This window comes from Stylophora pistillata, chromosome 10, assembly GCF_964205215.1.
Source record: "Stylophora pistillata chromosome 10, jaStyPist1.2, whole genome shotgun sequence".
In the NCBI taxonomy this organism is placed as follows: Eukaryota; Metazoa; Cnidaria; class Anthozoa; order Scleractinia; family Pocilloporidae; genus Stylophora; species Stylophora pistillata.
The window spans coordinates 30,038,119-30,053,936 of record NC_142528.1 but is presented as its reverse complement, the minus strand read 5'-3'; the positions used below and the strand labels follow the sequence as shown (position 1 = coordinate 30,053,936).

The following is a 15,818-nucleotide window of genomic DNA, read 5'->3' as shown; positions in this document are numbered from 1 at the left end:
AACAGGTGAGTAAAAAAGCAAAGAACTTGACAGCATCAACATATTTTTTATGGCTACGATTTTAGGGCTATGATTTCCAACGTGACTTCCTCGGTACTAGTCACAGACATCCATCGTGGTTTTTGAGAACATGACAATGACATTTCTGAAATATTTTTAGATGTGTGTCAAGCTCGCAATCCATGTAAGAATGGAGCAACTTGTCAACCGAATGGTGATGGTCAGACATGTCAGTGCTCAGCCAACTTCCAAGGAGAATTCTGCGATAAAGGTTATCTTTGTTTGTTATTACGAGAACAAGTCAGGTTGTAGAAAGGGTGTTACAAAGAAAAATCAAACTTCTTGTCAGGATTCGAGTTCCAGCTAATTATAATTTCGTAGTCCTATACTCCTCCATCTTAGCTGCAGAAAACTTGTCGCAGAGTTGGACTATTCTAGGTTGGTTTGTTTGAAGACTCAGCGTATCAGTGGCTAAAGAGTGTGCGCCAAGTTGTATCTGGTGGATGCTCGGTTCCATTCCCCTTGGGACAAATACAATGCCACCATTTCTCTCTCGTCCTAATTAATCGTTTTGGTGCATAGTGAGATTTATTCAGACATTTCCCAAAACATTTTAGGAGGAGTGACTGGATTTCTAGGTAATATATCGCTACTCAAGGAAACCGCAGTTTGTTGTCTTTTCCCCTTTTTTTACGAGCTATTTATTGCCTTATACTCTTTTCTGTTCTGATAAAAGTGAGAATAATCTTCAAGGCAGCTGCGATATTCTAGTAAGGAGTCACTTGGGGTGTCGGGAGCATGCCAGGTGCTAAGTCATTAACGCTTTTTATGAACTATTTTTTCTCCTTTACCTTGCGAGAACCGCTCGATGCACCGCTCTGCCACTCTGTGGTCTTCATCTCCTGGGTGGATAGTGCCACTTAGGCCAGAGAGCGGCCATTTAAGGAACACAATAATGTCACCATTGAGGAATTAGCAATGTCATTTAGAGTTTCCAACGCTATTTTCTTTTTCAGATGTGGATGAATGTGCCAAGAATCCATGTAAGAACGGTGCAAAGTGCACCAATACGCACGGAGACTATAACTGCGCGTGTAGCAGTGCTTTCACTGGAAAGAACTGTGACGTGGGTAAGGAAATTACTGATCTTCAGGTTGCAGAGCACCCTTGATTTATTTGACACTCGTATAGAATAAACACATCAGCTTTGATGTTTCTTAAGTCGGAGAGGAGGAGTTCTTTTAATTTTAATGTGCTTTATAGCAGCTTTTGTTTTATCGCACATTTAAAATAATTATGTAGAATTAATTCTTAAAATATGCAAGTGTTGTTTAATATTTGATACTATAAATCTGCCCATAATTGGAGTCCTTAAAATCATGTTGTGTCGAATTAAAATCATCTATTTGTTTCACTTTATATTTTGATTATGGAGCCTGTAAAGTATAATAAAACATTTTTGAATGTTACTCCTCCAGCCTTAGTCGACGTACGACCTTTTTAACGCAAATGTGCAACTTGTTTATTTCTCTTTTTTTGTTTTTGTTTTTAATCTATATCCAGACGTGAATGAGTGCAAAGTGAGCAATCCGTGCAAAAATGGAGCCACTTGTGTGAACTCAGTCGGTGGTTACAGCTGTCAGTGCCCTGAAAACTACAAAGGAAAACACTGTGATGAAGGTATAAAATCATTAATAATACTTTCATTATTTTTTGTTCAGTTATTAAAAGCATGATTTAAAGCTACTTTTCTGTCCATTTTATAGATGTAGATGAGTGTGAAGTCAAAAAACCTTGTAAAAACGGCGCAAAATGTGAAAACAGCCGCGGTGGATACAGATGTATTTGTGCGGGAAAGTGGTTTACAGGGAAACATTGCGACCGAGGTAGAGTGAATCAAACGTTAACAGATTACATGAATGGAGGTCAAATATGTGCAAATTTACTTCCAAAGGGAAACTGACTCTTCACTTCCCTTATAAATTTTGTAAGTTAATTTGCTCTGGTTCGTTTGTAAAGTGACTGACGATCGCGATTCTTCTGTTTCCTATCTGAAAGGTGAGAACGCTAGACAAACTAGGGACAGAGGGAATATACTTATTATATTTTTATTTGTTGAAGCGGTCATGAACCATTCCTTTGATCTTTCATTTGCTTTACTATCTCTTCCTTTAATACCCTCTCAAACAATACTTCCCTGTTTTAGATCCCCCGGAATGTTCTAGCTACACTGAGCTGAACACTGCCGATCGTGCCTCTGGTTCTCAAAGGGGTAGGTTGTTGAAGTGTGACAGAAACGACTTTCCTTCCCAAGCCAAGTGGTACCGCTTCACAGGTGCTGCAGGAACAAGGATGCCTACTTCGCCTGTAGCCAAACATCATTGTGGAACCCATGCACCAGGCTGGCTGAATGGTCAACATCCAAAGAAGGAGGATGGGGTTGTTTCGCGGAAGGTTTGCTTCAATTGGGGCAATAACCTTTGTTCATGGCACGTGTTTGTCAGTATTCGTAACTGTGGGAACTTCTTGGTATATCATTTAGGAAGGACACCAGCATGTTCATTACGTTATTGTGGAGACAAAGGGCATAGTAAGTTCACTTTCTCTGATCTAGGGGGCAGGTCCATTGACTGTTATGAAACAAAACCAAAGTAATCAATTCGGCCTTAGAAAAAAAGGAAAACTGTCTTAGGAAGCCAATTATGACTGGAAAAAAAAAAAAAACAAACCAACAATATGAAGTGTGGATAAGTACATATTAATAGTTTAGAAGTATTCTAATTTCCGTTGCTAATACCGTTCAGCATTAGACTTGCATTGCGACTCCGTTAGAATTAGCATATCATTATCGAAATCTTTTTAGATGTGTGTAAAGCTCGCAACCCGTGTAAGAATGGAGCAACTTGTCAACCCAACGGTGATGGTCAGACATGTCAATGCCCAGCCAACTTCCAAGGAGAATTCTGCGATAAAGGTTAACCTTGTATGTTACTTATAAATCGGTAAACAAGTAAGGTTGTAAAAAGCATAGAATGAAGGTTTCTGTGAGAACTCGAACACTAGCTAAATCCAACCTTGCAGTTTGACGCTCCACCAGCTGATAGAAAAACTCCTTGAAGAGCTACCATGGGGGTGGCAAAGGGGAGCTTAAGATCGCGTTTCACGGGAAATAAACTGGTCCTTTCACAATTCACAGAAAATAACAGTACTGTCGAAACTACAATCAAAATCACTGTTCACGACGAATTAGATACTTCTTTCTCATTTCACGGAGAATTATTCTGGAAAATCATGCTTCATGGCTACTAATGAAATCACGATTCACGAGAGAAAAAACAAGCCATTTCACGTTTCACGGGAAAAAATATAGGCCATTCACGAATCCTGAAAATACCCTTTACCACCCCCCTACCATGATCGGTAAAAGTAGAAAACATGCCTCGTCTGGGTAGGGAGTCCAAAACCCTCACTCAACACCATAAACATAAAAATATTTTGATTCACGTCTAATAAGTTACTTTAAATTCCCTTACCCCCCTTCCAAAAAAAATAATAAATTAGTGACAATTTTGTTAATGTTGCAATACATCAAGGACCATTTTTTTAGAAGTGCAATGCATTCTGCTAATTTGGATGAGATTCATCCATTGCGTAGATGACGTTATGTTGTCGTTTTGCTCCGTGGTCGGATCTTTCCAACTCAGATAGCTGCTGCAAACGTCCATCCAAATGAGATATCACATGGTGAAATTTATTATCTCCCCAGCTATCCAGATATTATGACACTCGAGATTTCGCCCTTGAGTGACATAGCTATGAATGTATGAATGCCGATGGCTTTAAGTATTTATCTCATGGGGAGAGTAGTTATCATGAATATATTCAAGGAGACATAGGAAAGACATTTCAGTGGGAAGAGAAGGGTTATTTTTGTCCTATATAAATGACTGATCAATTTTATTTACAAAAAGAAGTCCCCGTGCACCCCAAAACCTCTTTGCTCATCCGCATGCGCACATTAAGCCTCTCCTTTCTTACCATCACATTAGAGTATACTCTATTTTTAGCCAGAGGGCGGCCAATCCAGGGACAAAGTAATTTAGTTAGTATATTGGAGTTAAGATTGCTATTCAGAGTTTGCAAGAGTGATTGGTTAATTATTATTCTTTTTCCTCAGATGTGGATGAATGTGCTAAGAACCCGTGTAAGAACGGTGCAAAATGCACCAATAAGCACGGAGACTATACATGCGCGTGCAGCAGTGCTTTCACTGGAAAGAACTGTGACGTGGGTAAGGAAATTACTGATCTGCCATCTTTATAGTATTTTGTCTATTATGACTTACACAATCCATTGGTTCTTTACCTTAAGTGGCGTAGTCCCTCTTATTCTACCAGTTATCTCTTCATAGCCAAAGCCTTCAAACAGCGTTGTACCAAAACTGGATTACTGATTTGTTATACTGCACTGTTAAATGTAGTGTTCGACTGATTTGTTATACTGCACTATTAAACGTAGTGTTCGACTAATTTGTTATACTGCACTATTAAACGTAGTGTTCGACTGATTTGTTATACTGCGCTATTAAACGTAGTGTTCGACTGATTTGTTATACTGCGCTATTAAATGTAGTGTTCGAGGGGAATTTTTTTTGTGTGTAAGTTTCACCTTAGTCCAGGGTCCTATTCTACCCACGTTACATGACAAAAATAAAGTATTTTTGAATTAGAATAGCCATTGAAAAAACATGGCTACTTGATTAAAATAACAGTTGTCCACGTCAACTTACGCCTTAAGACATTTCTTTTATACGCAGACGTGAATGAGTGCAAGGTGCGCAATCCGTGCAGAAATGGAGCCACTTGTGTGAACTCTGTTGGTGGTTACAGCTGCCAGTGCCCTGAAAACTTCAAAGGAAAACACTGTGATGAAGGTGAAAATCTCCGATTTTTTTTAAAATAAACATTTGTTTGTAGCTTTTCTTTTTTGTTGTGATCAATGCACGATTTAGCGAACTTTCTTTTTACTCCATAGATGTGGATGAGTGCATTTCCAAGAAACCTTGTAAAAACGGTGCAAAATGTGAAAACACTCGCGGTGGATACAAATGTACTTGCTTAGGAAAGTGGTTTACAGGGAAGAATTGTGACCAAGGTAAAGTGATTGAAACGTTAACATATTTTATCCCTTATATTCAAATTAGTTTCTTTTACATTAATTCTCCTTCAGGAAAGGGAGGTCTCTCTCTTTAGATGAAGGGATGTTTACCTGACTGGTGTCCAACCATTATTAGATATAAATATAGACGAAGTACGACCCACTAGAAGTTTGATAGGTTAACTCACTCCTGTATTATAAAACTGTCAGTCGATCCCACTATTATCATTTTCTATCTGCGAGGTAAAAATGCTCGGTAGCAAGAATCACTTTGCGTCATGTCAATCAATCAATCAATCAATCAATCAAAGTTTATTGTCTAACGTGAGGCATGGTTGCCCAATTGCCAGAGCTAGAGGCTCATGTATAAAACGGTAGACTATAAATTAACTATAATTAAAGGTATATTATTAGAAGTACTTCAAACTTTATAGGTAAAAATATATAAGTTTAGAGTACGAGTGATAATTGTAAAATTGTAGGTGATTAATATTGATAGTTAAAAGAGTCTAAAGATTATGTTCGGTGAAAGATATCGCAGTAGATGAATATGAATAAGAATGACAATGTATGTGTACGTACAATAAAAGTCAACTACATTATTACATTTACAGATTGGTCCTAGAGTGCTAAAATCGAAACTCTTAAGTTTACTACAAAAATCACTAAGCGTAGATGCTGTTTTAATTTCTCTAGGTAAACTGTTCCAAAGGTGACTAGCTTTATATGTAAAGGAATTATGATACGATCTATTGTTATACCCTGGTTGCACTAGATTTACACCTTTATTCCTTAAACTATATCTAGATTCCCGCAATTTAAAAAAGTTTTTAATATATTCCGGACCGTTCCATTTCATACATTTAAAAAGTAAAACCAAGGAAATATAAAATCGCCTATGTTCTAGAGTTTTCATGTTGCTTTTAGCTAAGATTGTATTGTAATCAACATTATTGCCGAGATTAAGCAAAGTTTTGAGCGCGTACTTATTGACTGACTCAAGTTTAGAGCTCAGTGTTTTATTTATTCCAAGCAATAGCGGACTACAGTACTCCAGGTGAGGAAGTATGTACGCCTTATGGAGTGATAGGGAGACATCTACAGGTATAAGTTTTTTGAGTCTCCTAAGGGCACCAATCTTGGCATAGACCTTTTTTATGACACTCTGAATGTGATCAGCAAATGTTAACTTGTTGTCAATTGTGACCCCAGGGATTTTGAGTGAGTTAGATAACTCGACTCTAGAGTCACCAATGATAAATTGAGGGTCGTAAGCAATATCTCCGATCATCATAGCTTGGGACTTTATGTTGTTATGTTGACTTTATGTTGACTTTCATGTGACAAATTGGTTACATTTTCTATACTACGGAAGGTTGCCTTTGTCTGGTATCTGTCTGTCTGGCTGTTTATGTGACTCATGAGTGATTCTTTCCTGTTCCAGGTCCCTCGGAGTGTTCGAGCTACACTGAGCTGAACACCGCCGATCGTGCCTCTGGTTCTCAAAGGGGTAGGTTGTTGAAGTGTGACAGAAACGACTTTCCTTCCCAAGCCAAGTGGTACCGCTTCACAGGTGCTGCAGGAACAAGGATGCCTACTTCGCCTGTAGCCAAACATCATTGTGGAACCCATGCACCAGGCTGGCTGAATGGTCAACATCCAAAGAAGGAGGATGGGGTTGTTTCGCGGAAGGTTTGCTTCAATTGGGGCAATAACCTTTGTTCATGGCACGTGTTTGTTAGTATCCGTAACTGTGGGAACTTCTTGGTATATCATTTAAGAAGAACACCAGCATGTTACTTACGTTATTGTGGAGACAAAGGACATAGTAAGTTCATTTCCTCTGATCTAGGAGGGCAGGTCCATTGACTGTTAGGAAACATAACCAAAGTAATCAAAGCGGCCTTCACGAAAAATTGGAAAACAGTCGCAGGAAGCCGATTATAACAAGAAGAAAAAACAAGCTAACAATATGAAGTGTGTATAAGTACATATTAATAGTTTAGAAGTATTCTAATTTCCGTTGCTAATACCGTTCAGCATCAGACTTGCATTGCGATTCCGTTAGAATTAGTATGTCATTATCGAAATCTTTTTAAATGTGTGTAAAGCTCGCAAACCATCACCATTATTAATTAAACAAATGTGGTGATCATACAGACAGATGTCTTGCCAAGAATCCTTGTCTGAATGGAGGAACTTGTAAACCAATTGGAGTGGAGGACTATCAGTGCGCATGTCCAGCTTGGTATAAGGGACGAAACTGCGAACAAGGTAACACTTGATGAAGATTTTTGTAATATAAGTGATGTAAAACCATTCTTCAGCGTTTGACTTGAGAAACTTTAGGATATATGACGAGGAATAGAGTCTCAGACGTACGGATCCAGCACTCCAATACTCTACTGCTTAGCCACTAGGTTCAGATAAGACACGCGTCCTCTATACTGCCAGGATCAGCAAAGACGATTGCAAAAGACAAACTTACGATAAGGACGAATCAGCGTGGCGTTCATGGATCGTCCTCAGGTCTTATTCCTAACTCCCCCCTCTACCTGCCATACTTTTCCTTTTAAATTAAATGAGAGTATTCGGTAGTACATCAAGATTATCTCTACTCTCAACACAGTTTTGCTGCATAATGTATTACGACTTTAAAGAGAACTTGCTTATTAACCACTGTAGGTCACTGACTTCACTCTTACCCTGTGACATTCTAGAAGTGTGCTTTGAGTCTAAGTCTCCTATATTTGATTCTTGCTATTTTGGTTTTTTCAATAGCGATCTGCCGACAAAGGACGGACAATAAAGATGGCCGCTGCTGTGTTTTCCCTTTTACATACAGAGGCAAAACTTACAACTCCTGCACTAGCTACAAACACAACAGATTATGGTGCTCACTTGATCGTGTTTATGATGGAAAATGGGCCAATTGCGGTAAGGAGAGTGACTGAAGAAGGCCTTCCTTTTCATGAGGACACTCCATTCATTTTCCAACTAAACTGTCAAACAACAAGCAAGCTTCATGTAATATTTATAACGAGAGACCAGTGGGGATAACGATCCTTAGCTAAACACCAAATTCGAAATCAGCTACAGTTGTGATGATTCTATTTTTCTGCAGTATATCCTTGTGACAAGAAACCATGCCAGAACGGAGGCACCTGCAAAAACACGGGAGTGGATACCTACCAGTGTCAATGTAAGAGCGGATTTCAAGGAACCAATTGCGAAAAAGGTAAATGCATGCATGCCAAAATTCGCGTTATACCCTGAAGGCACTTATTATGAGCCCGAACATACAATCTAACCAGGTAGATCTGCAACTGAATAGGTCTTTTTAGCGTTTTGAACACTGAATGGTTAAAGTTCCATTAATATGATGGATTGCAACAGCGGAATTGAATGATTAATGATCATTTTTATTGATGCAGGTGTAAATTTTTGCTATGATTTTCAGACGTTGATGAGTGTGCAAGTCTGAAGCCATGCAGGAATGGAGCAAGGTGCCAGAACACCAGGGGAGGATACACCTGTGCCTGTGCTCAAAGATTCACAGGAAAAAACTGCGATCAGAGTACGTGGCTTTCCTAATTTTTCGTGTGAAGAATTACCTTCAGATGCCGTGTCAATCTGTGATATCCTTTATTGTGAATCTGATCTTTTTTTAAGGAAGAAAGTGTCCTTAGAGGCGGCGTATAATTATTTCAAGTAATAAACGTTTACTTTGCCTAAAAACCCTTATCTTACCTAGTTATGGATGTTTGCTTGCCTTTCTAACACCGCCACTTATGATATTTGCTCTAGTTTATATTCCTCCTGAATGCAAAAATCCAGTGGTTATTAGTCATGGAAGTCGTTCTATGGAATACTCTAATGGACCCATTAGTTGCGACCAGCGGAACCTTCCTACGGTCGGCAAATGGCATCGCTTCATGGGCGCGGCAGGAAATGCCATGCCTACCTCCTGTGTACCGACGCACCGCTGTGGTACACATGCTCCTGGTTGGCTTTCTGGGGATCACCCAACTGAGGACCAGGGTGTTGTTACGAGAAAGGTTTGCTTCCATTGGAGCGGCGACTGCTGTAAATGGAATGTAAACATCAAAGTCAGAAACTGCGGGGAGTATCACGTCTACCAGTTGCTCAAAACCCCTGTTTGTAATCTCCGCTATTGTGCGACGAAAACATGTGAGTTGTTGTTCGAAAGTTTTTTTTTTTTTCTTGTCAAAAAACATAGGCAGCTTCGATTAGTTGTTTATGATTTTTTTTTTAATATAAAATTGCTTGTAAGGTCATAGAAGAATTAGCAACCATCCTTGAGGCATTAAAAAAGCAATTCAAGAAATATGTAAAATTGGTCACTGGGTGAAACATCGAAAAGATGAGAAAAGAAGTATTGAACATTCAAAGTACACATGGTATGAAAGTTGTATTTTGATTGCAAGATCGAGAATAAAAGGATCTTGGCCATTTTTTTTCTCAGTTCCTGGGGCACCCTCATCCTGCAGACGACCGATGGACATTGGTGTAATTATGGACCGCTCTGGCTCCGTAGGAGGAGACAACTTTGAAAAAGCCAAACAGTTCGTCATATCGCTTGTACACAAGCTTCAAATATCGTCACACGGCACTCGAATCGGAATCATCCCCTACCACTCTGATGCGGAGGTAGCGGTGAAATTCGCAGATGTGGTATATCAGACGCCAGATGCTATGACCAGGCTGATAAAGGGTATTCATTACACTCATGGTTTGACGCGAACCGACATAGCTATCGAACTGGCTAATACCCAACTGTTTAGCGACTCTGGAGGATACCGTAATGACAAACCTAACGTGTTGATTGTGATGACCGACGGAAAAACAAATCGTGGAAGTAAATCATACAGCAAAGTTCTTGCCCCTTTAAAGGTAAGTTAACCCTAATTGAATGCTTCAGTGTGCTCATAGTGTTTAATTGCTTTTCCATTCGCCAGAATACTCGTCAGTTATATTTTTTTTCAGTTAAGGAACTTGCATTTTGTCAGTTTTTCCAAATCCTAGGTTAAAGCAAATATTTGAAAAATATCCACATGCAGGAATAACATAGGTTTAGATATTAGTTTTCGAATTTCCAAATAACCTCATAAGTAAAAAAAGTTTCAAAATGACACAAATACTTGTTTACGCGGCGTCTGGTTTGATTTCTTCAACTGTTCTTTCCTCTTTCTTCTCTTTGAGGAACTCGCTAAGTAGGCCTACATCTCGTCAGGTTTTGACAGTATTTTTGTTCTACTGTTCCCGAATGTAATCTTCAATGGCTTTATCCAAAGCGATATACTTGTTCGAGCTTTCTGCCATCATAGCCAGTTTGCGAAAAAAAAAATAAAATAAAAATGGGTAACAACGACCGCTTAATAGAAGTGACCGCATTCAAGCGCTTTAGAGAGGCAGAAATCAGAGTAAACAACGAGAAAAATTTCGGGAATTTGAAAACCGAGCGCATAATACAGGATGACCGCTTAGTACAAGATTGCTTACTAACCTCGCTTATTCAAGCCGTACTGACGAAGATTGGCGGACGGTCGTTTGTATACTGCCACGACCTCGGGCTACCATTTTCCAGTATGGCCTTCGCGCTTGGTTGGTAAGGAGTTAGTACATCATGATTGAAAAAGATAGTTGATAACAATTGCTTTGAGAGCAATCGAAAGAAAGTATGTACGAAAATAATGGCCTCTTTTATTCGTCACTCAGCAAAAGAATGTGAGGATGATCGCTATTGGTGTAGGATCAAGTATTAATGACGATGAGTTGAAACAAATCGCCGACGGAAAGCGGGAAAATGTTATTCATGTGGACAAGTTTGACGACCTTGTTAACAATGAGAATAATGTTCTGTTTGCGTCTTGCGAACCAGGTAATTGAGCAGTAACGCGGCAATCAATTTATGTAATCACCTCTGAGCCTCAACTGAGAAATCCTAACAACCCATATTATTTGCCCTAATGCTGCTTAAACTCCAGTTTCTCTTAAGGTTTCGTTCAAATAGCTTTGAATTCTCATGAAGTATGATCCCCTGCCTTTTAACTCTTGGACCCCTAAGAGTGATTATTGTCTAATTTTCCTTTACAATATCATACAATGACCCACTTTAAGGACACGAGAATAAAGGAAATGATAAGTATGTATTTTTGTATTTACGAATATTTATACAGGGTAGCGCAGTTTAGCAGATAGGTAGTTTAAATGGAGCCCTGTAAACACCCACCCATCCCACCCCAGGGGAGGACATCCACCACACAGTAATCTCGTGCGTGGGAAATTAACGTTTCTTACCCCTGATCGTCAACTATGATCATCAACTTGAGAAGCTCTTGGTAGTAAAACGAATTCTCCTGGTCAGCACCTTAGGAAATGTATATTGATAACGGTTTGCAGAATATTTATACTGATGTTAGGGTTTATATTTTACTTGTGTCAGACTCCCCAGGTCCAGGTTGTCATCATGCCATGGATGTGGGTATCATTATGGATCGATCCGGTTCAGTTGGGCCTGCTGACTTCCTTAAATCCAAAAGATTCGTTAAAACTCTTGTGCACCGTTTCCAAATCTCTTTCCATGGAACACGTGTCGGTATTATAGCTTACCAGTCGAATTCGCACTTGGCTGTGAAGTTTAGCGATACTAATTCTCAGAATCCAGTTGCCATGACAACCATCATTGACAAGATCGCCTACACCGGTGGGGGTACTAGGACCGACATTGCACTTGAGATGGCCAATTCAGGATTGTTCACTTCAGCGGGTGGAGATCGAATTGATAAACCAAACGTGCTTGTAGTAATTACTGACGGAAAAACCAATTCTGGTAGCAAGGCTTACAAGACCGTTTTAGCGCCACTTATTGTAAGTGTATTTAGGGTGTGACGCACATCAATTAACAAATGGTAAACACCACAGCGTACACTATTGAGTTATGGATGCACGCGGGAGGTTGCTAAGCACGAAGGAAGCTAGAGTCGCTCTCGGCTATCGCCTCGAGGGATAAAAATGAGGTAGTTTGCTTGTTTTGTTTTGTTTTGTTTTGTTTTGTTTTCGCTTTAAATTGTCAACAAGCACGAGAAAACATGGATGACCAAGTCGCGATCGGTTTTTGTTTTTCATCTGAAAGGTTGAGTGTTTATAGATCGACGTAGAGAGACGAAGGACGAAACGAAATCTCTCAAACGCGCATATTTGTTGGTGTTAAGAACTTTATTTTTCAATTTATCCTTACCTATTCTTCGAGGCTATCGCCTCGAGCGACTCTTACGCTTCTTTCGTGCTTAGCAACCTCCCGCGTGCATCCATAACTCAATAGTGTACGCTGTGGTGTTTACCATTTGTTTTATAACGTAACATTGACACATTGTAGCTAAAGAGTTCCCTTTTATTTAACAAATCTTACGTGACCAGAAAAAAACAAGCGCGCGCGGAAAACTAGTCTTTGCATATGCTCACGTCAGCAGCGTACAGCCATAGGCAAATGGGGAATGCTAAATTGACCGATCAGAGCGCGCGCTTTACTTTGGTCATGTCATAATTGAGTTTCGCGAGGCCGAGAAGAAAAATTGTTCACGAATGCTAATCAGCACAAAGCAAAATATAACAATGAGGTAGTTTGCTTGTTTTGTTTTGTTTTGTTTTCGCTTTAAATTGTCAACAAGCATGAGAAAACATGGATGACCAAGTCGCGATCGGTTTTGTTTTTCCTCTGAAAGGTTGAGTGTTTATAGATCGACGTCGAGAGACGAAGGACGAAACGAAATCTCTCAAACGTGCATATTTTTTGGTGTTAAGAACTTTATTTTTAAATTTATTCTTACCTATTCTTCAAAAATCAACGGCTGATTTTTAAGCCCTTCCTTTTCATTGTGCAATGATGAGAATGACAGATGCAAATTACTTCTTAATAGTCAGCTGCATTTATCAAGAATTTTCAAACATTTTCTTGCAAAGTAAAGAAAAATTGCATAACGCTCATGAAATACCAAATTCTTACCGCATCGTGTGCTTATTCATGTCATAGGATAATAAGGTAAGGATGATTGCCGTTGGAGTTGGCTCCGGCATCGACTACAGTGAACTCAATGAGATTGCTAATGGAAAAATGGCGAATGTTATCCATGTTGACAAGTTCGAGGATCTCTTCGTGCGACTGAACACCGTGCTTCGAGCTTCATGTGAAGCCAACTAAAAGTAAGTTTATGTTCTCGTTGATAATTCGTCTGGAATAAGTCTCCCCTTAGGGCTTTATTTTACAAAGTAATCCTGAAACTCAGATGTGCACTTATTTCACATTAGCAAAGTTCAAATGAATTGCATGTTGGGAGATTATGTTGATGAGAATAATAACAGAAATACATGGATAGTGAAGTTCACTGAATGATTTCTTAGTTGATTTATTCATCTGAATTGAAGTACGTCTGACAGTCAGTAATCGCTAATCATCCAGAACATTTATCAAGTTATACTAGATTCGCGAGAACGATACATTTAAATTTCCCATTTAAGCTTACCTATTAATCGCCCTTTTTCTCAGCATACTACTAATGATAAAAACAACGACATGTGACAGAAAAAAAGAGGTCATACTTTGTCCAAAAAACCTTTGTCTCGCCTGAGTTTAAAGACACACACACTAACACACAATTTTACATTGTGAATGTAAAGACACTAAGGAAAACCTTTAACAATCTAATATTAGCAACCTTAGATGGATGTTGAAAAAGTTTGCGTATTCCCTAATTTAGTTAGTTTGACACTCTCTTTCTTTGTTGACAGATTACCATCACTAGTTCAATCACTTAAAAACAGAATCAAGACACAACGCAATGGATAATATTCATGTCAAAAAGTTTCAATAAAATGTTCTTCAGGCAGATACAAATGAGTGTTTCTGTTGTCACTGTTTTAATTATCGTACCTATGAAACCTGCTACTTCTCGTTTTCATAGATAGCTTTAAGATGTCACTGAAATCGATAAATCTTCAGCGATATTTAACAAATGGTAAACACCACAGCGTACACTATTGAGTTATGGATGCACGCGGGAGGTTGCTAAGCACGAAAGAAGCGTAAGAGTCGCTCGAGGCGATAGCCGAGAGCGACTCTAGCTTCTTGAGTGCTTAGCAAACCTCCCAAGTGCATCCATAACTCAATAGTGTACGCTGTGGTGTTTACCATTTGTTTTATAACATAACATTGATACATTGTAGCTAAAGAGTTCCCGTTTATTTAACAAATCTTACGCGACCAGAAAAAACAAGCGCGCGCGGAAAAATAGTCTTTGCATTTGCTGACGTCAGCAGCGTACACCCATGGGCAAATGGGGAACGCTCAATTGACCAATCAGAGCGCGCGCTTTACTTTGGTTATGTTATAATTTCTCATAGAATGCCATTATCGTACTGATTACGAACTGTGATGCGTACTCAGTTTTTCCAAATTTGTTCGTTCAGTGGAACATTTGGACGTTTTCTAAAGATTAGGAAATGCAATGTTGTTAGAAAAGTTTGCCGTAGTCTGCTTGAGACTCTTTCAGCCATTGAAATTAAATGGCACAAACTCTTAACAGAATAAACAAATCTCGCTTTGAAGATCCTCTTTCGTTACCAGTTGCGTAAAGAATTACATGTCCTATGTTACGCGAGTAATTGGTATAACATCAACAAATAGCACCACATTTTTCCTTCTTTGCATCAATGAATTCTTCGAGACTGTTGGCGTTCTCAGTTCGCGAAATTAAGACGTCGATTGTAGTTAATACCCTTTGTATCGTAGCTGTACTTTCATTCCTTATTGGTTTTATTTCACAAAGTTGAAAAGCAAGCAAATCATTCTTGTCGAAAATGTTACCAATTGATTGCAATTAACATCTCAGCAGAACGATCAGATCGAATAAAAGTAAATGGATGTTATTAGGTACACCTGAACATGCTTGGATATTAGTTCCAGGATATTGGTTGGGAGATGAGCAAATATTAATAACAAAAACTGCAGTGGCGGTTTAAAACGAAGTACGAGATATTTCGAAATGAGAAACTCTTAACGGGTGATTCCTTTAGTTAAGGAAGATTTAATAAGAATCCTAGCGCTAAGCTTCAGACCTTTTTGTTACAAGGAGCTTTTGCAACGAATATATGGTAGTCTAAGAAATATACATAATAAAGCTAAAAAGGCACCATAATTAAGGTCCACGATGCAAATAATTGTGATGAACAATTAGAGAGTCAACTGATTCAGCTATTTTCTTACTCCGTTTAAGAAAAAATCAAAAGGCCTATGGGCATATTTTTTTCCAGATCTCTTAGAGTCTGTATCAGCAAGCACCGTCTAAGGTTTGGTTTGGGGGTCCATCGCTGAGCAATCCATCTACGTTGAGATAATTAACATTATGCACTTTGCTTCAGTATGCTTAAACAGATTAAAGAAACGAAAAGGGAAACAATCGGTACGAATTAATATCTACCACAAACGCAAATCATCAAACCAAGGAAATGGTGCATTTCTTTCCCATCGATGCAGTATTAAAACAAGAAGAAAAAGAAATATATTGTAGGAAGTATCTATACGGGATCTTTTTCGTTGCAACTCACCATATCCTATTCTCGGGCGTGCTGTTTCCTTTCACCTT

At 38.9% G+C, this 15,818-nt stretch overlaps 1 protein-coding gene across 3 annotated transcripts in view; it reads left to right on the top strand.

Moving 5' to 3' along the window:
• The window catches only part of LOC111325455 (uncharacterized), a 30,411-nt gene extending 16,340 nt beyond the window's left edge, over positions 1-14,071 (top strand). For 2 of the 3 annotated variants that reach the window (XM_088736174.1, XM_088736175.1), the window contains exons 24-43: positions 161-271; positions 1,017-1,130; positions 1,564-1,680; positions 1,767-1,886; positions 2,207-2,590; positions 2,864-2,974; positions 4,178-4,291; positions 4,817-4,933; positions 5,035-5,154; positions 6,602-6,985; positions 7,318-7,431; positions 7,939-8,094; positions 8,282-8,395; positions 8,618-8,734; positions 8,965-9,348; positions 9,644-10,071; positions 10,897-11,059; positions 11,624-12,048; positions 13,211-13,380; positions 13,966-14,071. In XM_088736174.1, the coding sequence (XP_088592300.1) occupies positions 161-271; positions 1,017-1,130; positions 1,564-1,680; positions 1,767-1,886; positions 2,207-2,590; positions 2,864-2,974; positions 4,178-4,291; positions 4,817-4,933; positions 5,035-5,154; positions 6,602-6,985; positions 7,318-7,431; positions 7,939-8,094; positions 8,282-8,395; positions 8,618-8,734; positions 8,965-9,348; positions 9,644-10,071; positions 10,897-11,059; positions 11,624-12,048; positions 13,211-13,378 (3,761 nt within the window). In that variant the 3' untranslated portion in view covers positions 13,379-13,380; positions 13,966-14,071. The remainder of the gene's footprint in view (positions 1-160; positions 272-1,016; positions 1,131-1,563; positions 1,681-1,766; positions 1,887-2,206; positions 2,591-2,863; positions 2,975-4,177; positions 4,292-4,816; positions 4,934-5,034; positions 5,155-6,601; positions 6,986-7,317; positions 7,432-7,938; positions 8,095-8,281; positions 8,396-8,617; positions 8,735-8,964; positions 9,349-9,643; positions 10,072-10,896; positions 11,060-11,623; positions 12,049-13,210; positions 13,381-13,965) is intronic. The other variant, XM_088736176.1, reaches the window with a different exon arrangement.
• Positions 14,072-15,818: the final 1,747 nt, after the last annotated feature.